Source organism: Prinia subflava, chromosome 3 (genome assembly GCF_021018805.1).
Source record: "Prinia subflava isolate CZ2003 ecotype Zambia chromosome 3, Cam_Psub_1.2, whole genome shotgun sequence".
NCBI classification, from domain to species: domain Eukaryota; kingdom Metazoa; phylum Chordata; class Aves; order Passeriformes; family Cisticolidae; genus Prinia; species Prinia subflava.
The window spans coordinates 737,946-765,773 of record NC_086249.1 but is presented as its reverse complement, the minus strand read 5'-3'; the positions used below and the strand labels follow the sequence as shown (position 1 = coordinate 765,773).

General features: G+C 41.3%; 2 protein-coding genes across 3 annotated transcripts in view; one reads left to right on the top strand and one right to left on the bottom strand.

Moving 5' to 3' along the window:
• Positions 1 to 311: 311 nt before the first annotated feature.
• Positions 312 to 27,322, bottom strand: THAP12 (THAP domain containing 12). Of its 2 annotated transcripts, none has more exons than XM_063393714.1 (5): positions 12,833 to 17,172; positions 12,612 to 12,732; positions 10,991 to 11,098; positions 10,113 to 10,149; positions 312 to 9,850 (listed from the first exon to the last, which is right to left on the bottom strand). In XM_063393714.1, exons 2-5 carry the CDS (start codon positions 12,624 to 12,626, stop codon positions 7,905 to 7,907), a joined length of 2,106 nt encoding a protein of 701 aa, XP_063249784.1. In that variant the 5' UTR covers positions 12,627 to 12,732; positions 12,833 to 17,172; the 3' UTR covers positions 312 to 7,904. The 2 variants fall into 2 exon arrangements, with proteins under 2 accessions (XP_063249784.1, XP_063249783.1); XM_063393713.1 differs by lacking the exon at positions 12,833 to 17,172 and adding an exon at positions 22,550 to 27,322 and having other exon boundaries at positions 313 to 9,850.
• EMSY (EMSY transcriptional repressor, BRCA2 interacting) overlaps positions 22,325 to 27,828 on the top strand; it is a 55,607-nt gene continuing 50,103 nt past the window's right edge. Inside the window, exon 1 of the mRNA XM_063393705.1 lies at positions 22,325 to 22,380. The gene's annotated coding sequence lies outside the window, so the exon portion shown is untranslated. The remainder of the gene's footprint in view (positions 22,381 to 27,828) is intronic.

Sequence of the window (27,828 nt, the reverse complement as noted above, 5' to 3'; positions counted from 1 at the left end):
AAGGTGGGAACAGGTTGGTGACAGGTGTGAGTGTAAGGAAGGTGCATAGGTTACATCCACTCAAATTATTAAATATCCAGAGTTGACTCTGGAACCTGCCTCCCATGTTAATCTAATTGCAAAAAAAAAAAAATATTTTCAGCAATTTAGTATTTCCTGAAATATTGTGATACCTGAGCTGAGCTGAGCCATTTACAGACAATTGAGTAATGTTGTATTACATGTAAGAGTTGTGCTAGATCAGATAAAAATGTGCCTTGCATTCGTTGCTTGTCCCAGAGCTGCTGCACACTAGATGTTTCAAGGTGCTGAAGATATAAAGAGCTATGAGTATGCAGTTTTGGAGGGTTTTTAGGGCTATTTGGATATATCATTGACTTTACTACTTCTGCTGGGCTGAGAAAAAATTTGGAATGAGAACGATAAAATAGTTGGTACTTTTTATTCAACAATAATCCTGAAAAATAAAAAAAGAGATATTTTTAAAACAAAAAGTCATAATCTGTTGTGGAAAAAAAACATATATGTTTTTAACCATCTCAGCATTAAATTGAAGACAGATTAAGTCAAACTTTTGTTGTTACATATTATCAAACTAAAACCCTTCATCTTAAAAACAATTACATTCCACCTGAATGAACCATTCAGGAAGACAATGCAATTCACACATTATTTTCCCGATTTAGAGAAAATTTCAGTTGAAAAACTTGGATGAGTACTGTCTACATGTCAGTACCATACTGGCTCAATTCATAGTCATAATAAAGACAAAGGAAATCCTTCTTTTGTTTTGTTTGGCTTTTTGATCTTATTACATTGCTCATCTGATTTATAGTGAAGGCAGAATGGAGCAGTGAGTAAATATTTTGTTTAGGGTTGGGTTTATTTGCTTACTCTTATAGATAAGCAACAAGTATTACAGCAGCAGGGAGAGGGGAAAACATTTTTGGTACATGAACAACTTGGGAAATTTTTAAACTTTCCATGTGAAATTAAAATGTACATTTCATTACAGAGCAGTCACATTAGACCTGACATCCCTACATTTTCTTTCTGTATTAAAAAAATTGCAAACAACAACCCCCCCCCAAATACAAGGAAAAATATGGCAGTGACAATATCTCACTCAGTACGCAAAGTAGGCATATAAACTTTGGTTTACACACAGGCTGAGGTAAATGCAAAATTATTTTGTATGGGCAAAATTTACTGAGATAGGTGTGCTTCGGAACAGGCTTCTCACATGCTGCAATTAAAACTTCAAAAGTTGTTCTGGGAAGTTATACCAGATTTGGAGCCCCTCTGCTCTGGACACAGGCTGGGAAAGATGGGGCTGTTCAGCCTGGAGAAGGCTCCAGGGAGACCTTAGAGTCTCTGTCAGTGCCTAAAGGGGCTGCAAGAGAACTGGAGTGGGACTTTGGACAGGGGTCTGGAGGGACAGGACAAGGGACAATGGCTTCCCACTACCAGAGGGCAGGGTTAGATGGGATATGGGGAAGAAACTCTTGGCTGTGAGGGTGTTGAGGCCCTTGCACAGGTTTCCCAGAAAAGCCGTGGCTGTTCCATCCCTGGAAGTGTTCAAGGCCAGGGTGGACAGGGCTTGGAGCAGCCTGGTCTAGTGTAAGGTGTCCCTAAATGGCAGGGCATGGAATGGGACTATCTTTAAGGTCCCTTCCAACCCAAACTAGTCTGGAATTCAACGATTCAACTGCAGGTTCCTGGTTTCCAGGCTCTTTGGTCCATGAGCTGAGCACAGGGTAAAGTGCCTACAGAGACCTGTATGGCACCAAAACAGGTCATGCTCAGCAAGATTTACCATTCATACAGATTAGTAAGGAGTGGCACATAATGATACAAATCAACACTTTAAAAGCTGAGAGTCGGAGCAGAGAAGATAAAGAGACCTACCAGTGTAAAGCATAGAACATTTTTTCATCCATTTGAAGTGTATAAGGTCACCTTTTCCCCAAAGTGTACCTCCCTGCACAGGCAAGGTTGCAGGATAAAAGCACAAATCTTTACTTAATATTTGAAGAATATTGGTGTTTGAAGAAAAGTGAAGAGGAACTTGCCACTTATCTACATTTGGGTTCCATAAAAGCATCATTTTAGGATGAGGGAAAAACAGAATGCTAGGTAAGAAAAATTATGGGTTTGTTTATTTAAACAGTAAGCCTAACCCAACATATCTTGCAAATATATCCCCGTCAGAACAGAAAAAAATCTTGTAAAGATCAGAAGCAATGACTGATCAACATGTGAACTGCAATTGAGAAAAAGGTTACTTTGTAGACAAACAAAGTAGGACTGACTTTGGGAAGGGGAAATGAAAAGAGTAAAGTAGGAAAAAAACCCAGCACATGTAATAATACAGCTGAAATGTAGTACAGTCTGATTTTTCTATTCTTCAATCCACCATTAAAATAAGTGAATATAACAAAAAAGAAAATTTTGAAATTGTTTAGAAAGTTTTAATTTTCTTATTATCTACAGAAAGCCACCCGGGTTAATGGAATGAAATTCCAAGGTAACTAAACAAGGACAGCCACACTATTCAGATGCTGAATTTTGTTCCTGAATGGAGATTTTCAAAGTCTGTGCTTTTTCCTGCCTTTGACTGTGCATGCCCAGCTTGACACCGCTTTCCAACAACTTTCCACAGAGAGGGGTAGTGCTAAACAATTTCTAAAACCCACAGCCTTTCAATACGTCTCCAAATGGAGAATGTAAAACACAGGCAACTAAGAACACTAACCTTCAAAACATGACCTTACTGAGCAGCAAGGTGGGCACAAAACTATGGCGCATGCAGATGCAGAAAAATAACACCTAGATCTGGAAAAAGACCTGTCCTCCTTGCAGCTCTTTGCATATCAGTGAGTTCTGGAAGAACAGATCAGTTAAGACTTGAAGGACCACATCAGCAAGGTTCTCAGGAACTTACACATACCTTGGAGAAGCAAACAGGAGAGGAAATGGCTGTGTCTGCATTATCAGTACTTTTTTTCCCTTAAAATTTCCCAGGAGGAATGTTGCACTCTCAAATGGGAAACTGCATCCTGGTTCTACAGTATTGTCCTGCCTGAAGGGCGCAAAGAATCAGGACTGACACCACTGCAGGTGTAGACAGAAAAGACCAGGATTCCATTTGGGTTTAGTTCTGGTGCAGAATTTACACAGCTTCCAGCATCACACTACCAATGAAATGGTGCCCTTGATGTCTCTCACGTATCTCCCCATCCCTCTCCCACTTCCCTAATGACCCAAATCCATCTCCCAAGTATCTTTCCTTCACCAAGATAGCAAGTGCTTACTGTACAGTAGTGTCTGTGTACACTAGGAAGTTCCAGGAAATGCTTCACTAGGAAACAGCTATGAAGACTGAAGTGGTGTTCCAGGAGTAAGACAGAACAAAAAAACCCCAAGGTTCTGGTGAGTTCTTCTCCTCAATCTCCGTGTCCTGGTGACAAGAGATGCTGGCTGCCAGAATCTACTTGCTAAGAAACCATCCTGAGGTTTGGGGGCTGTGCAACAGGTATTCTCTTGCTGATCTCCTAGAGGTTCTTCCAGGAGCAAGGAAAGACACTCCTTTGCCAAGATCCTCAGATGTTTGCTGCCTGAAGAGGTGACAAACTGAATTTTCTCTCTAATAGTGGTGTGTTAGGGGTCCCAGCTCCAACTGTAGACTGCTACAGATGATGAGGCACTCAGCAGTCCCCTGGCAGTGAAGGATGCTGTGAGACATCTGAAACTATCGGCAGATGTGCTGAGCTGCCTCCAGCGCTGACTTTCACAGGGATCTCAATTTTTAAATGTAAATCAGTGTTTCTCAGTACCTTTTAATAAAGGTGGAACTGCCACAGGCCTCTCCCTTGGGTGCTCTAAGGGAACCCTGGACTCCACTTGGGACTCCACGTGCCAGGCTCAAAGCATGGTATTGTAGCAAGAAGGCACCCAAGTAGGTGTCTACATAAAATAACTATTTTTTAAAAAACATCTTTTTATTATACTGTTGCTCTTTGGAGCCTGTGGGCAGGAGGGTTTGAGGAAGGTCTGTAGACTGCTCGTGTGGCCTTGGAGGATGGTAGCAGCTATCATCTACTCTGCATCTCCAGTTCTTCAACTAGAAAATAAATTTCTTCCTAGGGTATTTATGTCAGCTAACATGTGGGGGGCGGGGCAGGGGTGCACTTTGGGAGCCTTATGCAACACAGGAGTATCCTTTACTCTAAGTTCACATGAGCAGTCATATTGCCAGTTTACTCACTGATATATTTAACTTTGGGACACTACAAAACAGAGGAATAGGGGATTACAGGGACATCTGCTCTGTCACTGCTGCTTCTCAATCTCCCTAGTACTCACACTGACCACAAAGACACTTCCAGGGATAACTCTTGCCAGCTAAAACAGAAGACCTACAGGCATGGTTTTAAGAAAAAAGCAAGTTTGCCACAGGAAAATAAATAGAATAATAGAAATAATAGAAAATAATAGAAACACTGCACAATATGGCAATAATAAAATGAACGATTACTCTATTATGGAACACGCACATTGAATTGTATTTGATTAACAGTGTTATTTTTCAAAGTAAAGAATGCTTAGAAAGAACATGCACATGTTTTGAAACTGCTGTAAATGTGTTTAAAACTTCCAATGCCTTTTTTTTTTTTTTCTGATGTCTCACTAATTCCATTTAGGCAAAATGTTGGTGAGATTCCTATTCCTTGTTGGAACTGTTTTCCTTAGGGAAAGTAGGGAGCACTACAGGTCTGGAAATGACAGAATGGTAAGCTTCTTTGGCATAACACCTATTATTATTCTAGGCTAGTGGCTGTTACTCGAAACAGATACAATAAAGAGATTTACTTTCCTCTGCTTAAGAGTAATTGTGATGTTTCTGGACACTCTTGAGATTTTGCACTGTTGCACAGAAAGTGAGTGTGGAAGACAGAATAGCTGCACCTAGAATCCTTAAGTGGTTCTGCTCCTCCATTTCTTTACAGCACAGCCTTGGCTGAACAAGTGGATACGGGATTTCTGAAGACAATGACAGAAATAACACTACAGGAGACAAAATTATACATGCTCCTTTTCCAAGTATCAGTACTAGTTTCTAGCAGGAATTCTCTGCATGGGAAAAGGAAATACATTTTGTGTATTAAAAGAAGCATTGCAGTAATGGAAATCCATTTTCACTAAAAATTATATCTGAGCAGCAATACTTACAATAATTTTAACAGACCAATTACTTCACTACATAGAATGTGCCAAAATGCCAGGTCAAACCAAGGTAAATACCTCACATACATCTTGGAATACACACTGTCATGAATTGACAGAATATTTAAAAACCGTAATTCCCTGTCTCCAGAACCTGTTCAAAAAAACAGAATCAAAGTTTATCTTCAGTGATTGTTTCATTTTCAGACACATTTATATCAGTCTCAGACCTACTCTAGCAATATTGTATAACTGAGTTACACTACAGTTGCATTCTTTCTGTGCATCCCTAGAAATCAGATAGGAAACACTGCAGTTTCAGCAAACTGTCTTCCTCCACAGAAACCTCTCCTGTTGAAGAGGCATCTATCATTGCAGCCTGCTATGCCTTTGCTCCACCACATCATAGACCAGTCATAGAATCCCAGAATGATTAGGGTAGGAAGGGACCTTACAGACCATCTCAAGCCACACCCCCTTCCATAGGCAGGGACACCTTCCACTAGACCAGATTGCTCCAAGCCCTGTCCAAGCTAGCCTTGGACACCTCCAGGAATGGGGCAGCCACAGCTTCTCTGGGCAACCTTTGCCAGTGTTTTACCACCCACACAGGCAAGAATTTTCCCCAACATCTAATCTTAATCTCCCTTCTTGTAGTTTTCAGCATCCTACCAAATCATCACAGTTCAGACTAACTCCTACAGGTGTCAAAAAATGAAGATATTCCTCACAAACAGGACAAATCAAATTGTAATAAATCAGGAGTTCCCAATTTATTACAGACAAGCTAAATATCTCCGTGAAAGGCAATGCAAAACCAAAAGGTTGAGCCAGCTAATTAGCAACGCGTATCACAAGCGTGTCTTCAGCCCAGCTGCAATAGACTTAGTAACTTAAGGGGAGTTTTACTGCACTTCCCTTCTTCAATTTGTCACAGTACATTGGTGAGAAAGGCCTCATTTACACAGTCAGAAAGCACTCTTCAGCTCTTTTGGCCAATTCTATGGTACTGGATATCAATTTTCCTTCTCTGATTGCACCTGTAAGTCCAGGCTCATCCAACCTGACTTCACTGACACAGGGCTCATGACCCCTGAGGTCATGACCACCACACTGCTGTGTTTAGCAGGGGAACTCACAGAACACAAGATGGGAAACTGCATCAGGAACTGTAGTGACAGGACAAGGGGGAATGGCTTTTAGCTAAAAGAAGGGAAGTTTACATTAGATATGCAGAGGAAATCCTTGGCTGTGAGGGTGGTGAGGCCCCGGCATAGGTTGCCCAAAGAAGCTATGGCTGCCCCATTCCTGGAAGTTCTCAGGCTGGATGAGACTTAGAGCAACCTGGTGTAGTGGAATGTGTCCCTGTCCATGGCAGGGGGTGGAACTGTGTGAGCTTTAAGGTTCCTTCCAACCCAAACCATTCGAATTTTGATGTTTGCTTCAACAAATAAGTTATAAAATTTTCACGCATCAGGATAGCTGCAAAACTTTACTGTTGAACCATTTCAAATTTAATCTCTTTCTGCCTGATTGTCATCTTCATCAACTTCCATCCGTAAGAGCACTGTAGTTAATGCTATCTCAAAATACTTTACAACCTTGCAGAACATGCAGATCAGGAGTACTATTGCAGTTTCCTCTGTCTTCAGAAAATGCTGCTCATTAGAATTGCAAAACCAATGAAGAAAAAATTACTAAAATAAAAGGCACCTTTACAGAACACATTCCCAAAGGCACAGCTTTACTAAGAAATCCCATGCTATGTAAAAAGCAATTCACATTTTATTTTAAATTTCCATAAACTGTACAAAAATGTTTCATTCTCGCCAAAAATAACAGCAATATTTTCAATCTTACTTCTAGACAAACAACAAACTCTTATTTTAATCTTTCCAGAGTGAGTTTACAAATAAACGTACTATAAGATGCATGGGTTTGCATCAGAATCTGGGCGAACAGATTTAAAGGTTTGTGGAATAAATTTTAAGTTTTTAGTGTCTTTTAGAAATTTAAATACTCCTGCCATGCCTGTTCAGCCTAAAAAAAAAAAAGTTTTGTGTCTGACACAAAGGAATGTAAACAGTCATCAAGAGATTAAAGAGGTTGACTCTTCCAACAAAACCATATAAGTACCCCTATATCACTGACATTCACTTTACACCGAGACCTGTACACAGCACGGGGATTGTGCAATAGCTGAATCCACTCTCCAAAATGCCACTTAAATATACATCAAAGACTTTCTTAAAAGTTTGGGTTTTTTAAAAAATCCTAAGTAACAGAACTGAAATAGATTATACTCTTTTTAATAGTTTGAGTTTCTTTCTTATCCTAATTAATCAGAGAATATGTAACAGCCCCGTCAGATCTACAATCATCATGTACTTTTTCCACGATGCAGTAAAGTAAACGAGCACCTAGTTAAGCCAATCAGATGTAGAAAGCACCTCTGTCAAGAGCATGGGCCTGTGTCAGGCTTGATTTTGTTTGCTAAACATATTTAGTATGGACTAACAACACATAATTTAGGTCATTGACCACAGCTTGTTCAGTCCAAGACCTACAATGGGAACACAGCTGCAGTGATTTTTTTAACATTTCACTGGTTTTTCTCCCCAGCTTTGAAACTTAATTAAGAACAAGCTGTTTCAACAGCTTGGTTAGAGCTTAAGAAGTTAGGCATTGTCTGTTACTTCAGAATTATTAGAAGGAATACAGTCTTGAAATTCCACTTTATCTGGATAGAGTTTAATGTAAGTGTCCACCATCAAATCTAAGTCATGTTTAATGTCAAAGTTTATGTTCAGCAAAGCAAGGTTGCTTGACCTTTGCCCTGTCAAGGTGTTTTCCAGGTATGCCTTTAAGCGCTTTCGTCCTATTCCATATTTTTCATTCTCCACCTTCATCACTGGAAGTAAGCACAAGACTTTAAGCAACGCATAAACATTAGGGAAAAACTTTATGTCGGGCAAGTGAAGTGCTTCATAAATAGTAGCTGGAAGTTCAATATCTTTTCCTCTGTGCTTCCACTTAATTCTCCAACAGTGAAGCTCAGCAGAAAGCGTGTCTGGATTGGGCAAGTCATTTTTGAACATGTCAGCATGATGCTCCTCAGACGTATTGAATTTCAGCTGTCCCATGACTGAGGGCACTAATGATAAACATTTAAGAGCTTTTAAATGTTGTTCTGAGAAAATATCTTTTAATTCTTGAATAATATGCTCTACTGTTGGGACACTTAGTATTTCTTTGTAGTAATTTTCTGATGTCATATCAGGGTCGAAGTTCCCCTGTTGTGCCCTGCGAAATCTTCCTGGGAGTTTAATTTGTACATCCAGTTTTGTAGCCAAATTTGTGGCTTCCTCAAACCAAAATTCATGGTAAACTTCAATATTCTCCATCACTTCATTCAGAGAGTGCAACACTGCTGTTAAGCTGCCAGCTGCAAAGAACACATCTGATGTTTGTCCCTGGAGATTTTTTCCAAATGCTCTCGTAAAAGACAGGACATTTTTCATAATTACAATAGTGACAATGAAATCAAAATCTGTTAATGCACTTGAAAGTACAAATGCTCGACCAACAATGAAGTTATTCCACCTGACAGACAAGTCACTGCTCACAGCATCCAAGCACAGTACCAGTGCTTGCAAGAGGTCCACTAAAACCTCGAAAGTATCATGCCTGACTGTCCACTGAGAACGGCAGATCTTCTTCAACTCATTACCCTTCTCGTCATTGTCCTGAAAAAGAGCAGAAATTGTGTTGTCCAGTTCTACTAGTAATTGTGGAGACTGATTAAAAAGACAGCAAACTTCTTCCATTGTTCCTAATGCAATGGAAACACCAACAACAGGAACAGATTTTGCCAGCCAAACATTTAAGGCACATGAGGAACACAGAGTATACACAGCTTGTGGATACTTTTCCAAGAGTCTTGTAGCCACAACTTTCATTTTAGAAGCAAATCCACTGGAGACGATGTAGGCTTGACCCCGACAGTACTCCATGTTTAGACCCCACTTTTCAGTAATAGTTGCATGGAACTTAACAGCTAAAATTTCAGGATCAGCCTCATATGGTAAAAACCCTATGAATTCTTCTCTTAGATTGTGAGAATCATCAACGAACCTCACCAACACTGGCAAATGTTCCTCTCCTGCTATGTCGACTACTTCATCAGTGACAATAGAAAAGAAGTGTGAGTCTCTTACTTCCCTCAGTGTCTCCTCTCTAACACAGTTTTCACAGATCTCAAGCATTTGTTTCTGCTGAGTTTTTGAACAATACTCAAGGTTGACTGCAGTCATCTCAAACCGTTTCCTCAGAACTTCATCGCCACCATTTATTCTATATTCCAGTAGAGCCTGAAAGTTATCTGAAGCAAAAACACCTTCCGGAAGTTCATCAGCATTATGGCCATCCAATGGAATATTTTGTTTACCCATTAGAATCAAAATTTCAAATAATGATTTAAGGTAATCTTTGTTTTCTCTTTCTTCCAGCGTTAAGGGGACAGCTTTTTCCTCTTGTTCTTCCCCTCCTTCCTCTGAGATAGTATTTTGCTCATTGTTTTCATTTGATTCTTGAGTTGTCTGTTTCCGTTCAAAAGCTTCATCAACTACAAAATGAAAAATACTGTGAGTGTTAAAAATAAAACAAAACATTTACTTACCCATTACCTTTAAGTTACCAGAGTCCAGAGAAGAATGTTTCCAGTTTAAAAGTGAATGAGTATTTTGGAAACAATTTAGACTGGCTGGCTGAATCAAGAAGGAACTCAATTATCCTCTTGCTATATGTAAACTAGTAGTTATGAGTCCTGCATTACCTTGTCAGCCTTGGCAAATAAAGTTATTATCTCAATTATTTTGACCACTTACTCTTTTGCTGCTTCAATGTTCTTATTTCATCTTCACTCTTAAAAAAACAAACAAAAAGAACTTATATTGATGACAATGTCTAACACGTGACATCAAGATCAGATATAAACACTGTAGATGAGACCAGTTAACATTGGCCAAAAAGTGCTAGAAATTCTAAGACCAGGAGGTTTCTTGAGGCAGTTCATTACTACATGAGAAGAGTTGTATTAGGAGGTTCTTCAATATGTATAATTAGTAAATAGATTCTATTGCAATTTGATAATGTACTGCCAGTAGACAGAACTATCTTGGACTCCATTTTCAGTCAACAGATGCAAGCAAACTCACAAAGAAGTACTTAGAAATTGTCTGCAATTTTTCAAGTATAAACAGAGATCAGGAGTGGAATTCCTCTTAATTGTTAGTATATTTATAACACAGAGACACTTTCTCCCTAAAAGATACACAAGATACAATCCCACAAAAAAAAATTCTCAATCTTGGTTTTATCCATGGATCATTTTTTCAGAACAATAAGCTAAAACAAGCATGTGTGAATTGAGTCAGATTTCACAAGTTAAATGGGTGAACCAAAGATTACAATCAATATGTAGCAAGAATTTTGGGATATCATTTTTCAGTTGTGTTCAGTCGGCACTGTAGTAACAAGGAAAAGAAAACTATACATTTGATCTGGATGAAAGAATCAGCTCTGGATCAACACATTTAATTTTCTAGATTATTTCTTAAAGATTTCCTTAGTAGATAAAATTTTTATCATGCGTTTAACCTATAATCAACAAAAAAGATACTGGAATAGGCAGCACAGAAATACAGTCAAGTGCTAAATATTTTTATTTGACACCAAACCTAATAATTTTTCATTAAAAACGTACCAGCTCTTTTATCCTTTTCCTGTGTCTGCTGTGGGGATTGTTCAGGTGACTTGTAAGATCAAATATAGTTGGCACAGCATTATCCCGTAAAACCGTTCTGTAGGGGCTCTGTAAGAAAACAGACATGTAGACTAGGGAAAATTTGAGAAACTTCAGATACTGTGCCCTTTTCTTCTCTCCTTCTTTTCTTGATTATGTTTTTATTCTAAAGTACTTTGACTTTTTGATGTTACCAAAGAGAAAGCTAAGGTAAGCAATTTACATTTCAGGGATATCAAAAGAGCATTGAAAATAAGAAGACAGATACTACAGAAAACTCCAATCTAAACTGCAAATCCCTTTTTTTGGCCCCGTTCACATCAAAGACCATGGATGCAATAGTTTTAATTTACTGCAATATTATGATTTTTTAAAGCATAAACATTCTGGATAAAAAGACATTTATGCATCAGAAAGGAAACATTTTGTTACTATTGTGTTTTGGGGTTTATCACTTCTTTCACAATTCTAGAAACAGTTCATTCTGAAAATGTTCAAATGCATCTTTTTGCAAAATTATGAAGTCCACCAAGCACTACATTGAAAGATCATATTGAGGGAAAATTTATCTGTGAATTAAAAAAAAAAAGGAAGAAAAGACTTTTCGATGATCATGTAAGTGCTCCCAGTTAAAAAAAGTATTTTAAGTAAAATTTTATATTTGGATACATTGTAAACCTGTGTTGCCTACACTGGCTAATTTCCACTAAGTATGAAATTGTAACTGATGGTATCTGTCATTAGACTGAAATATATTTCAAAGAAATCTAGTTTCATACAGTTTCATTTCAGAGTCATAATTACTTCCAATTTTCATTTGTTTCTGGGATGCTGGCTAATTAGAGACATCATTGTGTGTAATACTATCAGGACTTCAGAGTTTGACCTGTATTTTCATTATCCTTCATAACTAAAAGATTTGTTTTGCTTATGTACCAGAGTGAAATTCAGCTTGGAAATTAAAACTTGATACAAAGTCCCAAGTCCACCCTTTCCTACTCTTTTGTAAGCTGTTAAAATCATTGTGTTGACAAAAAGAATTGAAAGCTATTACTTCATTATCAGAAAACAGTGTCTTGATTATAGCTGGATGAAAATTTAACAGGAAATAAAAGCTTAACAAATGTAAAGAGTATTTAAATCTTGTGGCCACAACAGAGTGAAATTTAACCAAATGACACCATGTAAACACTTCAGGAACAGGACATTAGTAAATTTAAATAATTAGATATATCCAAGCTTACACCAAATAAACTTATATATAATATTGTAATCTCTAGTGAAACAAAACAAGCAGGAGGAAAGCACTGCACTGAGGTCCAGTGTTCAACAAACACATTTAACCAACAGGAGCACCACTTTTTCTCTTTTCTTCTGACTGTTCATTTTCATTATCATTTTCAATGGCTGTGAGCCTGTGTGGAGCCCAAGAAATGGCAGTGATCTCAATTAAGACTACGAAATTAATTTTCCTAGAGACCAGTTACCCAGGAGCTGAAAGACTAAAAGGCAGCATTCTGGAGGGAAAATGTCAGTCACATTTTGCAAGATGCAGAAAAAAATACTGCTTGTTTTTACTTACACTTCTGCATATCATAGAAGTCTCAAAATGTTTAGCGCACAATCTGTAATGCTTGTTGAGTTGATCGGGAGTTTTATCTTCTAAATCTGCCCGTCGGCAGTTCTCTACCCATCTCTGACATCTGCATGTGAAGAGAAGAATTAGATAATCTTAGGATAAAACAAAATCCCTTACAATTTCAAACCATACTCGAAATTGGAGCGCAAGTGAGTGCAACTGACCTTGATGGAAGACTCAGGAAAGTTCTTTACAACTTCCTTTGGAACATGCCATCCAATCTTTGTAAAAACTACTTTTTCTGCTTTTGCACACCACACAACATCACCCCAGCAAACTCAGGAGTCTTCTCCCATAATTTATATATTCTTGCCTTTGTCACACACGCACACACACACATATACACACAGAGAACAGATTGTAGCACAGTTGCTCATAAAACCTAACTATTTAATTCTAAAGAATCTGCTCCTAAAAAGAAAAATTAAAAAACAAAGAGATGTGCTTGTAGTCTAAAGTCATAACGTTTTCTCGGCAGTTTTTAAGATAGTTGTCTTCTCCACCTCCCTTCAAAATACAGTATTCTTCTTATTTATGGTGGTCACTGGGGAGTTTAGAGTAGATTTATGAAAGTGAAATAATAACAATAGAAAAGCAATCATTCTACAGACAGTCCTTCCACACCCAAAGAAAGTCCTTCTTAGATATGTATTTTTACACATATTTATTTCTGCTTTGGATTAGTTCTCCAAGATATACCACAAAGATATATTTCCCTTACTGATAGGACTCCATTTAGGTATGCGAGATTGTTTCTTCTGGTGAGTAAATCACTTGCAGTAATTGATGCAAATGCAGTAATCAGCTTCGACTTCCTAATGGGGTATATACCATCACTCTTTGAGCAACAAATTACTTGTTCTGTTGCTAGAAGTTAGGAGAAAGCAATTTCACTATTACTTTTGACTGCAAACATGAAATTAATATTTATAGCAGTAAGGAAGGAGAAAAACAACTAGTGATTAGTCAGCAATAGCAGAACAAAGGCTATTTTGTCAGATGTTTTGGTGGGCAGCCCAAATGAGGAAATCACAGGCCTGAGTGGATTCACCTCTACTTGAGCTCAGTAGAGGGCAATTGTGCAGATGAAAGAGGGGAATCTTTGATTCTGATCTCAGCTGGCCGAACTGTTTGTTATCTCCGTTTTTTGCTCATGCAAAATATCAAAGTAACAGTGATGGCAAATGCCGTAAGTCAGGAGTAATTTCTAATATTGCTCTTGGAGAGCCATGCAGAGTATGCTTAGTAACAATTTAAAATAAAGAAAACCAATGTTTTAAAAAATCAGATCTTTTGGCACAACAAATCTTGCACTCTTGTCTGGGCAGTGCAATCACCCCAAAAAGAGAACAGGACAGCTGTCTTCCTTTAATCAAATGATATAAACACTCTTTTAAAGTGGGAGACATGTAGCATGTAAATTATATTGACTCTGGCTCTCAGACTTTTCTCAGTGGATGTCGACTACTAAACACCTAATTAAATGTGATCACAAAGGCTGATCAGCCTCCTCTATAGTTAGTGGGGAGGGTTTCAGTCCAGAGAGAGAGCCTGACCCCATGGTCTCCACCTGCTTCTCTCAGTGATTCAGGGAAGGTGACAAACACTGACAGAGAGAAAAGCCAGAGCTCCTTATATTGTATTAACTCCTCTGAATCAGCTCCAATCACAGGGAGACAAATTGGTGGCAGGAATGGTGCATTCAGAAGTGGCAACAGGCACACAGTTGTCAAGGACAGACAAATATAAACCAGAATTCCTTGCCCTCCCATGTTAATGCCAACCAGAGAACCTAAGTAGGTAATAGTAACAGTCAAGGATCAGCTCAATGAATGACAGCAAGAGATACCACCAGCTCTTCAGAGGAGCCTTACTCAAAAATGAGTCTCACACAGATTTCATTAACTACCCAATACTCCTTTCCTGATCTCTTATTCCTTATTATGGATATCTTATTCCTTAAGTTTTAGCTTTCATATTTTCCAGATTCTGTACTGCATTAGTATGTAACTCTCAACTTCATATAAAGTGTTAGCAAGTTCTCCTCACAGTTTAATTAGACAAAACAATCCTTTCCCAGCCCAAGAACCAAGGACACTTCAGGCCCAAAAAGTGTAAACAACAGTCAATTGAGAGGAGCAATCTGAGACAATAAGACTTCATAACCTGAAGCTGTAATAGGACAATTAACCCTAATACGCAAATGATCCAAAACTTATAAAAGTGTGAAAATGTGTCACTCATTGTCCATACTGGATGTAGCCTCAGCCAGGCTCTTGTACTGCCCAAGGTGTATTTTTTGAAGGCCTTTTTAATAATTACCTATCTTATTCCTTTAACACTATCTAGCCTCTGTTCTAGGTAGCCTCTCAAGGCATCATTCTCTTATGAAGTTCTTCAACAGTTACACAAAAACTGACTTTGGCTGAGTAAACACTGCCTGTGATACCAAATGATTTTTGCCTTTTTTCTTTTATATATTTTCTGTACCCTTACACATATATTTGGAGCTTTGTAGCCAATCGTTGTATCTGTGGCTAGTTTTCCTAGTGCTTGACCCTACTTTTTCCCCAGGCAGAAAAATAAAACACATTCCAAGGCCCCCCATCCTATCTTGGCTCTGTCTGAGAACCAAGGCCAAAAAACAGCTCTTCAAGACACATTTTCACAAACGTCTAGTTCCTACTAAGGCAGGGAGTGGGCCATGATTCAGAGAAGGTTGAACCAGGGGAAATGGCATCACCTCTTATGTCTCTAATTGGTGGTTTTTGTCAATTATGCTAATTTGCTAAACTTTTAAAACTGCATTCATCCCATAGGGGTGGGCATTTTGTGGACATTTTTCTGTATCTGCCCCTGGAGGCCTCCAATGAAGACCAACCTTCGTGTTACCTCCTATACCACTAACATTACCTCAGGAGTGTGTTATTTCTAGGTTCTTTAAGGCATCACTTGAGCACATGAACCAAAAGAAGCCCTTGGTGTCCAGAGCCCCAGTCTAAGGATCCTAACCACACAACCCTAGGGCAGTTTAGGTTGTAAAACAACTTACAGCCCATCTTGTTCCAGGCCCTGCCATAGGCAGGGACACCTTCCACTAGACCTGGCTGCTCCAAGCCCTGTCCACCCTGGCCTTGAACACTTCCAGGGATGGGACAGCCACAGCTTTTCTGGGCAACCTGTGCAAGGGCTTCACCACCCTCACAGCCAAGAATTTCTTCCCAATACCTAATCTGAATTTCCCCTCTTTCATATCATGGATCAGACATGGGCACCAAGCTTCTTAACTCACTGGAGCAGCAGAACAGGAACCAGAGTTCAAGAAATTTAGGAAGCTCTACTGGCAAAGGCTGAAATGTTGACATTCTCTCAGGTAGCTACAGGACTAAAAGGAGATGGCAGGCTATATGACTGAACTCAAACCTGAGAACTCCGTATGAGTCTGAATTCAGCCCTTCAATCTCATTTTGAGTTTGGTTCCAAATAGAGCACTCTCTCAGGAATGGAATAACAAAGAAAATGGAAGTCAGACCCCTGAGATCACCCACTATCTCGCTCTGCATGGTATTATCCAAGCAACAACTAGAAAGATCTTAGAATAAAAATATGTATTAACTTTTATCAAATCTTTCAGTATTCAACTAATGCATACCATATACTGTTACACAAGCCCTTCAATTGCAATACATTTAGCACAAATTAAAAGCTATCTCAATGCAATATACTACACCACTGTTGTTGAGCAATACACCTAATGCAAGCAGCTTTAGCGTTTGCAGGCTGTGAAGTGGCACTGACCGCGTGCCTAACACAGTCCTACAAGTCCTGTGGCACTGGCTGGAGGTGGCTGGTCCTGCCTTGGGTCACCATAACCCCACACAGAGGTACAGGATTAGGGCAGAGTGGCTACAAAGCTGACTGTTAGAAAGGACGTGGGGGTGCTGGTCAACAGTGGCTGAGCAAGAGCCCAGGTGTGCCCAGGTGAGAAACAAGGCCAAGGGCACCTGGCCTGTACCAGCAATGGTGTGGCCACAGGTGGCTGCCTCTCTGTGCTGGGCACTCGTGAGGCACCTCCAATCCTGGGGTCAGTTTTGGGGTCCTCGTAACCTTGATGTAGGGGCTGGAATGTGTACAGAGAAGAGAATGGGGCTGGGGAAGGGTTTGGAGCACAAGGAGTAGCTGAAGGAGCTGCAGGGGTTCAGCCTGAAGAAAAAGAGGCTCAGGGGGGATCTCTTCACTCTCCACAACACCCTATCATGAGGGTGCCGCCAGGTGGGGATCAGGCTCTGCTCCCAGAGAACAAGGGACAGGACAAGAGGAAATAGCCTCAAGTCGTGCCAGAGGATGTTTAGGTTGACTAATTTTCCTCACTGAAAGGTGGTCAGGTACTGGAACAGGCTGCTGACAAAAGTGGTGGAATTACCCTACCTGGTAGTCCTCAAAAGGCATGTGGATGTGGCACTAGAGGACATGGCTCAGTGGTGAACATGGTGGTGCTGGCTTAAAAGAAGGACTTTATGGTTTTAGAGGGTTTTTCTAACCTTAAAGACTCTGTGATTCTATTCTATGACTTTATTTTCTGAATATTGAGGGATAATTTAAAGGCTTAGCTAAACCTGGATGAGAGAGCATGATGATAGCAAAGCTGTTTCTATTACAAAAAAATCCCCAAAACCCAAAATACAACAACCTAAACTCTTAATGATTCATGCCACTACATGCACATTTTAAAGATTATGTGGGAAATCATTAAAAATCATTATACACAGCATTTTAACATATGGTGATTCTTCCAAGATATTTTAACCTAAGAATTCATGTACTATCCTTTTTTAGTAGTAAAAGTATTTTCTTCTTTTGCAAGTAATTAGGCAATTGGTTTGCAGACAAAACATTTCTGGAGAGCACAGAAAACACTATCTGAAGTAATTGCTCACTCTGATGTATTTATGTGCATATGGACTTCCTTCAAAAAGGGGGATTTGGAGACATCTGCTTGTAAAGGAATGCTCATCCTCAAAATTTGTGCTATTTGTGTGGTTTTTTTATGGAAAAGTTAACCTTTTTGTGAATTCAGATTTAGTTGTAGCTATTTGGATGGATTGTCAGGGTGTCAGTTTCATGTAACCTGCCAAAAAAGCAGGTTCTCCAGCAGGTGCACATCAGGTGAAACATACAGTTGTGAAAAAATGATTTTAAATACACATATTATTTTGAGGTTTTTTTTTTTTTTTAATCCAGAGCTTTATTTCCTGTTCCTTTCAACAGTGAGCTGCATCATGATGCGCTCAGGTAGTGTTTCACTCCAGCCACCTACAGGGAGATGATATGCATGATGAGTCTCTAGAGAACTTGAATCTAATTCCATTCTCCAATGGATCTTCATACATGAATGGAAAATGACACACAGGCTACATAAGCATGAGAAACCCAGAAATACTTGAAGCAGAACCTCTAAAACCCTTGGTGAATGCCCAAGGGGCTCAATTAGCTCGCATAAGGAAGAGCAGCCTTGTGGGGATGTAATTAATGAGTGACAGTACTAATTCTAAATATGCTTTTCCAGAGTGTCATATGTCTACGCTACAGAAAGAACCACAGTTTTTTAAGTCAGCAGAAAAGAATATATCTAATGGAACTGAAATACAAGTGTTGCTGGAAGCTACCAAGCTTACAAGAGAAATTGCTTTAGTATACTGTCCAACTCATACCAAAGTCTCCTGTGAAACAAAGAAATAATAAAACTGCTCAAACTTGTAGTCAACTAGATTTAAAACAGCCTGGACTTTAGGAACAGTACTATGGGATAGAAGGATATTGGAAATAACTCTCACCGACCTCTAGAGTGGTCATCAACAGGAAGTGTTTGGAGAGAATTATATCCAGTACCAGCCTCTTAGAAAATAAATGGTTGGAGACCACTTCACACAAAATAATAAATGATAAATAAAACAAAATACAGCTACATGACATACAACTGGAGATGAAAGATTAACTAAGGTATTTTCAGTAAAATCCAAATTGGAAGTTAAATAGGAAGGACCACATACTGCCATATACTATTTGCTGTAAGTCTTAGGTAAGGAAACTGGATACACTATTCTCACATCAAACAAGTAGTAATGGTCAACTAGTTGATTGTGATTTTTTATTGGTAATCATTTAAGTATTTGTGCATAGGAATCTATAATGTTGTACTCTACCCTACGGTAATCCTGTTAGCTTTGTTATATTTGTACTTGGAATAATGCTGTACATAAGGCAGCAGTTACACAATAGGTGCATAGATGGTAAACATATAAAAGCCCAGAGATTTCTCAGTTCAGGGTCAATCCCCAGAGGCACCAGCTCAAACTGTTACTAGACTATGACTGAAGTGCTGAAAGGAACAGGACATCTGAGACTGCTACAGAAAACCCAGAACCCAGGGTCAAGGCTGAAAGGGAAACTTGTCTGCCACCATGAGTGTGGCATGTCCAGGGAGCCAAATGGCACTCTTTGCTCCACTGGAGCCACCTGCCCTGGAGGGGCTTTGGTCACAGCAATTAAAGTCTCAGGTCATGCAAATGGGCCTGGCTTCTGAATAGTGAGGCAGGAAAGTTTCCTTAATACCACTTAGGCATTGCTCATTAGCTTTTAAGGTTTTCTTCAGTCACAAACTTTACATTTTCAGAGATCTGCTGACGTCTCACGGAAGGTGAATTGGCATTTTACTGAGATGTGGCTAGAGTATATATTACCTCAGTACGGGTCAACTGCAGTAGAAAAGCATCTCTTTGTTTAAGAAGTATTTTGTTCTAAACACTCATACCTCAACTGTAACTCAAGTCACCATGATGAACAGAACCACAATCACAGCTGAGAGTTAAACAAACATCTCTTACTGTGAGGATCACTGCCTAAACTGTATAAAACTATAAAATACACAACCTTATGGAGGTAACAGAGGCTACTTACACTAGTTTCATATGAAAAGACAACATAACACCCATTAATGTTGGTGGTTCTCCAAAGGCTAATCTCTGAACCCTTTATCTTTTCAAGCAGCCAAAATGAAAGAAGGTAGTCTTAACAGGTTGGCCCTCCCTGACTTCCTAATACCTGAAAAATCAGTCTTGGAATGTCTAACTGGAACTGCTTAGCACTGCATTGGGAAAACATTAAAGACCATTACCCAGCTATTATGCAAACACCAAAAACAGTAAGGTAATAGAAACAATTTATCCTGGACAATCCATTTACCATCAATGATTTTTTAAATTAATATTTTAGGATGTATTCTAACAACTTTATTTTCAACTTTCCCACTGCAAGCCTCCAAGTGCAAATAACATTTTGGCACAAAGTCCTTTGCCTACCATCCCAGTCTGACCTACAAAAGTGAGATCAAGCAGTACAAGGAACATACTGTCATTTCCATCTGCAGACTGCTTAGATCAAGCCAAAGAATAAACCAACACCCTCAAGTCTGAAAACCAAAAGGATGCACGGATTTATCAGTCCCTAAATGCTCTTGGTAAAATAGAATATATGATCAACTTTGGACAGAAAGTTGTAAGATATTAAGGGAGGGGAACTCCTAGAGAACTTAGAACATCATCTTTGTCACTGACTGTTTTTAAGAGCACAAAGATGCTATAAACAGTTTACATGTAGTTTCTCCTTCCTCTGGACAGAAGACTCTGTCCCTCTTGTGAGACCCCATCTGAAATACTGTGTACAATACGCCTCAATATAAAGAAAGATATGTAAATGTTGGACCAAGTCCAGAGGAGACCACCAAGTTGTTAAGAGGACTGAAGCATCTCCCATATGGAGACAGGATGAGAAAGCAGTGGCTGTTCAGCCTGGAGAAGAGCAGGCTGTGCAGAGACCTCACAGCGCCTCCCAGTGTCTGAAGGAGCCTTACACAGAAGTCGGAGAGGAACTCTGCATCAGGAACTGCAGTGACAGGATATGGGGGAATGACTTCAAACTGTGAGAGGGACAAATTAGGTTAGATATATGAAGGAAATGTTTTACAGTGAAGGTTTGGAGACCTTGGCATAGACTGCTGAGAGAAGCCGAGGCTGCCCCATTCCTGGAAATTCCAAGGCCAGGCTGGATGGGGCTGGGAGCAAGGTGGTCTAATGGAAGGTATACCTTGCCCATGGCTTGGAATGAGAATGGCTTTAAGGTTCCATCCTAGAGTTTATAAAAAAATTAATCTTTAAAATGTAATCATTTAGTTGCATACCTTTAACTACATCTCCACACTGCTACCATGGAATACACTCATACAAAATGTCCTTCCATAAAAAAAAAATAAACTGAAGAGGTTATTTTCTGCATACAAGAAACTGTCACTTATTGACAACTGTACAGCTTGATGTGACTCACACTTTACAGCATGGACCTCTTACAAATTAAGACTGAAGATCAGACAGCACCAAATTTCTTCAATTCCACACAAACTGCAGACATTCCTTTGTGTGAGATCCTGAGGGTCTCAAAGGACAGAAGGTAGAAAGAGACAATAGTAGGAATAAACCATAAAAATGAAAGAATAAGAGTAGGTAAGCAACCACTTTGATTTCAGTTCTTACTAAGCATATGGAATATGGATTGTACTGCAATACCTTGCATGTACTAGGCATCAAGAAGAAGTCTGGATTCCCAAGCTTTACAGCAAGGCATCACATTCACCCAGAACTTCCTAACATATCCAAAATCACAACTTTAGAGAGCAGCTACTACCTATATAAGCTTCTTGTATCTTCATTTGAAATTGCTTGGAGGGTCTGTTTCCTTAGAAAATACTACATATGCATAATTTCCACATGGTTTTGATTTTTCAAAAATCAAGTCAAGCAGCTTCAAGGAAGGAAGGAAGTAAATATCATGTACAAATCATTAATAAATTCAGCCTTAACTATCTACTCTTAGAAAAGAGGTAACACGTATTGTTCTATGCCTATGCACCTTTCAATATTGTGAGCATCATGTTAAGTCAAGTGGTTTTAAGAGTGTTATCTCGATTTAAGGGTGAAGCTTTACATGGGGGTGTTTCTACATCTAAGATCATGGTGTATTTTTCATAGTATTTTCCACTCTTCTCCATATTCTCTCTCTCACACACTTTTTGCTCTACCAGTACACTACCCATGCTTTTCACCCATTGGGAATTTCTCCCATCACTTCTGCTGTTGCTCATGATGCTTTGCCACCATCCCAGCAACAGTTTAACAGTTTCTCCCTGTCGCAGGAGTGTCCCATTTGCCACGCACACACCTCATCGTCCAGTACCGCATCTAATACACAGAGCAGGACTGACAGACCTTCACTGCTCGAGCCAGTGCCGAGCCTGCGCGGGCCTCCCACAGTACAGGGCTCCCTTACCTCGGCACACGGCTCCGGCACCCCTCCAGCTGCCCCACATCTCTCCCACCCGTACATCCCATTGCACACCGCCTCACACACAGCCCCACCCTGCCCACAGGCAGGCAGCCCCCACTCCCCTCCCGGCCAGGCACCCTCTCCCGGAGCGGCGCCGTCCCGCTCCCACCACTCCCCCGAGGGGCGGCCGCCGCCGCGGGCCCGGCGCAGGCGCAGCCGCCGGCCCGCCTCCCGCCGCCACCGCCCGGAGGGTGCCGCGGCCCCGCCCCGCCGGCGCCAGAGCCGGAGCGGCCTTCGGAGGCACGATCGGAGGTGCGGGCGCTCGGCGGCCCCGCGGGTAAGGAGGGGCGGTGAGGGAGGCGCGGAGGAAGCAGAGCGGGCGGGAGGGAGGCGGCCGGCTCTCGGGCACGGTGTCTCCTCAGGCGGGCAGCGCTGTGGGCCGGCGGGGCCTGGGGGGGAGAGTCGGGCGCCCCTCCCCCAGCCCGCCCCTCTCGAGGTGGTCTCACCTGGCCGGATCCCGGGGGAAGCGGAAGAAGGCCAGGTCGGACTGGGTGCTCTTGCGGGTGCAGTTGGGCGCAGCGCAGAAGTTCGGCATGGTTCCCCCGGCCGGCGCCGCTGCCCCTTTAAATCCGCGGGCCGGCGGGAGGGGGGCGGGTGCGTGTGTGGGGTGGAGGAGGAGGAGGCGGCGGCGGCGGCCGGAGGGGAGGTAGGGCGGGAAGCGGCTCCACAGTGCTGTGAGCGGCCGGGAGGATTCAGCGCCGCGCTCCGCCGGGCCGGGGCCGCCTCCTTCCCACACTGCACCGCGCGCGCCCGCGGCGGGCACGGCGCTGCGCGTGCGCCCGGGGAGCGGGCACGGCGGGGCGCGCATGCGCGGAGCGGCGGGGTCTGTGGGACTGTCAGCGTGTGCGTGTGGTGGTGTCTCACCGCGTGTGTTCACTGCACCGTGCGGCTGTCACCCTGTGTGGGTGTGTCTCACGCCGTCTGCGCATTACGCCGTGTATGTGTATTTCATTGTGTGTGTGTTTGTGTTACGGCATACGCATCTGTGTTACACCGTGCGTGTAACGCCATGTGTGTGACTGCAGGTGTGTGTGTTGCGCCGTGCATGTGGTGCCATGTGCTCGTGTGTGACACCAAGTGTGCGTGCACATGTTACGGCGTGCGTGTATTACACCATGGCCACTCCAAAACCCAGTGTAGGAGGGAGATCATAACATTTTATGTACAAACACTTTCCTCCACAGCTCTTTTTTCTCCAGTCCAATTTATTCATGTCAGCCTGGTCTTCCTGCTCTTTCCTGCCACATTATCTCTTTTTCTTCATTCATGTATTTGCAGCCCTACATAGTTTTCTCATCTAACCTCCAGCCTCTAAGTGCAGTACCTCCAGTTCCCCCATTAACTCCACGACTGGTTTCCCCCTGACTCTGCTCACAGCTGCTGGTCACCAGCCACAGGTCTCCAGCCAGCCAGCCTCATTGTTACAGTTCTGATCATTCGTGGCCAAGTTTCCCCCACTGAGGAAACTCACAGAGGGGTGAATGGAGCAAGGCAGGGCTGGTGTGCCTTCACCTGAGGCTGCTTCTCATCTGTACATATGGTACCCCGTGTCTGCTTCAAAACCAGGCATAGGGTGGACATTGAGGTCATAACATTGTTCTCTTGTCTTGCTTTCTTTTGTTTGGCTCTAGGATGCTGTTGTTACTCTGCAGCCTGATGAATAATCCCACACAGAATCACCGAATCAATTAGGCGTGAAAAGACCTCTGCAAGCATTGAGTCCAGCCTATGACCAATTATAACCTTGTCAACTAGAGCAGAGCACATCCAGGCTTTCCTTAAACATGTCTAGAGATGGTGACTCTACCACCTCCCTTGGCAGACCCTTCCAATATCTCATCACCCTTTCTGTGAAAAAAAATCCTCCTGATGTACAATCTAAATCTTCCCTGGCACAGCTTAAGACCATGTCTTCTCATCCTGTCGCTGGTTGCCTGGGAGAAGAGGCTGATCCCCACGTGGGTAAAACCTTTCAGGTGGTTAAAGAAGTAATGGTAAAAGCCACAGGGTTGTACTGGTCAGAAGCCATTTTTAGGTAAAAATAAAATAAAGCTTAGAGAAAACAACAAGATGCAGAAAACTGGATGGTCGGGAGTAGGTAAGGGCTCCCTCATCAAATATGTCCTGTTTAAAAGTAGGTAGAGCACCTGTGAAATTATAAATGCTGACAGCAAGTGATGATTGTTTCAGGTGTAATACTGCTGTAGTTTTAAGAATTCAGCTGTGATATATCCTTTATGTATCTTCATATAAAAGGTCCTCCTGTCCTGGACATGTGCTGGGCTTTAGGAACGATAATCCAAAGACACAAAATGGTCAAAAGTATAAGTTTTCAAAAGAGTGCATTAAGGAAAAATAAAAAAAAAAACCAACCCTACTTATTTGATTCGTTTTGAGCTTCAAATATTTTAAGCTTTCTTTGTTTAGTATGAGCAGGATTAAAGCTATTTTACATGAGGAAGTCTTGTCATCAAGTGCTCTTAACCAATTATAATAACATCAGTTTATTTGTGTTAATTGTTTGACTAAATTCTACCTTGGGTATGTGGCTGAAATAGTTTTGAGTAGTCATTTAAGATAATGCTAAAGATAACTGTAGCTGCATCCCATTGGTTTGACTTTACTCGGCAGTCACCAACATTCATGGACAGTGAACTGTACAAATTAATTAATCAGATAAGTAGTTTTTAAAAAATGAACTCGGGTTAGATTCAGTCCAGATAGCTGCCATCTGATCTGTGATGCAGGTTGCATAAATGTTCATGCTGACACAAGGAAATACACAAAAAAAAAGAGAGCAGGATTATTTTTAGTTGTAGTAATAGTATAGGAGCACAATTGCATAATGTTAGAGTGAATTTTAAAACACTTAAAATCTGTTTCAGTAGGAAAAAAATTACTTCTCACATAACTAATAAGAAAATTGTATGTTCTGCCAATATTGAAAGGCCTTTTCTCCTCCAAGTTTCACCAAACAGAAGTACTGACATGCTAAACTCCTTTTTGGGGCTCTGAGTAAGCCAGACCAGAGCGTTGCCATGGCAGTATTAAAATTAAATTAGCCATTGCACATATTTCTGAGTGCCACTTCTGACCAAAGATGGAGTTGATATTGGTTGTATCATTTGAAGCACTATAGAAGTATGTTATGGCTGTTACCTTCCAGATGGGTGTATCTTTGCATAGGAGCTATCTTCATGAAATGAAATTAAGGCAAGAACTTGTTTATAAAGTGGACTTACTGAGATCAGCTGGATGGTGGGTTTTATGTGGAGACTTATTCTTAAGTGCTTTCTATGTAATGGAAAGAAAATAAGAAAATGGACTTAATAGTTTTCAAAACCCAGTAGTAATACTAGAAGCACTTTATTTAAAAATAAAAATTAGTTTACATTACCACTTAGTTGGAAATTTCAAAAATTATCTTTTGTGGAGTGCAGAAATCCCTGAAACCATTCTTCCTGCACAGTAGCTTCTGAAGTGTACGTATATATTTTAAATAATCCTCTTGATTATTCAAGTCTTATATACAGTATGTTTCCAGGTATGTCTGTAGAACATTTTACAGGGTTTATATACTGTACTAGTGTTTAATATGTAATCTGTATTCTGATAAATTATTCTTAAAGGAATTTTGTGTATTTGTGTTGCTTTTTTCCTCATGTCTTCAAAGGTTAGCTGTAGCTTAAATACAGGGTTTTCTTTCACATAATAGTAAGTATAAGATAACTTTTTCTGTGTGCATCTGGAAATGGACTGTATGTCTCTTTTCCAAGGTGAAAGTTGGTATGCCTTAATTTTCTGAGAGTACTGCTAGTGTGACAGTGTACTCCTGCAAGTTTCCTGCCGTGAAAAATTTATTTGCAAGAGAATATTTAAAATCTGAAATGTTTCCGTGATTCTTTTTACTACTACATTTCTCTTCCAAGCCTTACAGCCCTGTTATTGGGATAACCTGAGTCTAAGACCCAAATGGACATCAGGTTAATCTCAAAGAACCAGTTTTGTGGATTTGTATCCAGAAGTATCTATTCACAATAACTCTATGAACCCAAAGACACTTCTGTCCAGTTCACAGAATAACACAGAATCACAGAATCCCTAGGTTGGAAGAGACCTTCAAGATCGAGTCCAACCCATGCCCTAACACCTCAACTAAACCATGGCACCAAGTGCCACATCCAATCTTTTTGTAAACACATCCAGGGATGGTGACTCCACCACCTCCCCAGGTAGACAATTCCAGTACTTTATCACTTTTTTTTCCTAATATCCAACCTGTATTTCCCTTGGTGCAGCTTAAGGCTGTGTCCTCTCATTCTGTCACTTGCTGCCTAGAGAAAGAGACCAATCCCCACCACCCCACCTTTCAGGGAGTTGTAGAGAGTGATAAGCTCCCCTCTGAATCTCCTTTTCTCCAGGCTAAACAAACCCAGCTCCCTCAGTCGTTCCTCACAGGGTTTGTGTTCCAAGCCCCTCACCAGCCTCGTTGCCTGTTCTGGATGTGCTCAAGTGCCTCAATGCCCTTCCTACACTGAGGGGCCAGAGCTGGACACAGCACTCGAGGTGTGGCCTCACCAGTGCCGAGTACAGGGGAAGAATGACCTCCCTGCTCCTGCTGGCCACACTGCTCCTGATCCAGGCCAGGATGCCTTGGCCTTCTTGGCCACCAGGGCACACTGCTGGCTCATGTTCATGTCGACCAGTACCCCCAGGTCCCTTTCTGCCTGGGCACTGTCCAGCCACATCATCCCTTATGGGTTATGGGGTTGTGTTTGTTAAAATTATCAATGGTTATGTTTATCAGAAAGCCCTGTGGCAGGGCATAGCAGCAGGCTGTGCAATTAAGAGGTCAGTCAGGGGGTGAGAGGCAGGCGTGAGGAGAGACACGTGGACAGCATGTGAGCAAGAAGCTGGGTGGGTAGTAAGACACACGGACAGCAGACTGCAGCTGAGCAGGCAATGGGTGCTCGTCGTCTGTTAGGTTTTGGTTATGCCCACTAGAAACGAAAGGTATATAAGAAAGGTGTTTTCTACAATAAAGCAATTTCCTTTGCATGCACAAGGGGGTCAGTGTATTTGTTCCCAAATTGCTCCAGTCCCCAGCCTATAACATTGCAGGGGGTTATTGTGGCCAAAATGGAGGACTTATAAAACTTCATCTTATTCGAAACTGTCCATCCATCCAACCATTCCAGGTCTCTCAGCAGAGCCCTCTTACCTCCCAACAGATCAACACACGCTCCCAGCTTGGTGTTGTCTGCAAATTTACCAATGAAAGACTCAATACCCTCCATGTCATCAATAAAAATATTGAACAGAACAGGCCCCAGCACAGACCCCTGAGGGACATCACTGGTGCCTGGCCCCCAGCTGGATGCAGCCCCATCACCACCACTCTCTGGGCCTGGCCATGCAGCCAGTTCTTACCCCAGGAAAGAATGCTCCTGTCCAAGCTGTGGGCTGCTAGCCTTTCCTGGAGTATGCTGTGGGAAACAGTGTCCAAGGCCTTGCCAGATAGACAACATCCACAGCCTTTCCTGCATCCACCAGGTGAGTCACTTGGTCATAAAGGGAGATCAGGTTGGTCAAACAGGACCTACCCCTCCTAAACCCATGCTGGCTGGATCTGATACCCTTGGCCATCCTCTAAGTGCTGAGTGATGACACTCAATAGAAACTGTTCCATTACCTTGCCGGGTACTGAGGTCAGGCTGATTGGCCT

What these genes read in the sequence shown, in the direction of transcription:
- THAP12 (XM_063393713.1), bottom strand. Translation starts at nt 22,911, where the DNA reads ATGCGCGCCCCGCCGTGCCCGCTCCCCGGGCGCACGCGCAGCGCCGTG. An exon ending in TTCCCCCGGGATCCGGCCAG is followed by an intron (nt 12,733 to 22,549) that starts GTGAGACCACCT and finishes CTTCACATGCAG; the next exon opens with ATGTCAGAGATGGGTAGAGA. An exon ending in AACATTGAAGCAGCAAAAGA is followed by an intron (nt 9,851 to 10,112) that starts GTAAGTGGTCAA and finishes TTCATTTTGTAG; the next exon opens with TTGATGAAGCTTTTGAACGG.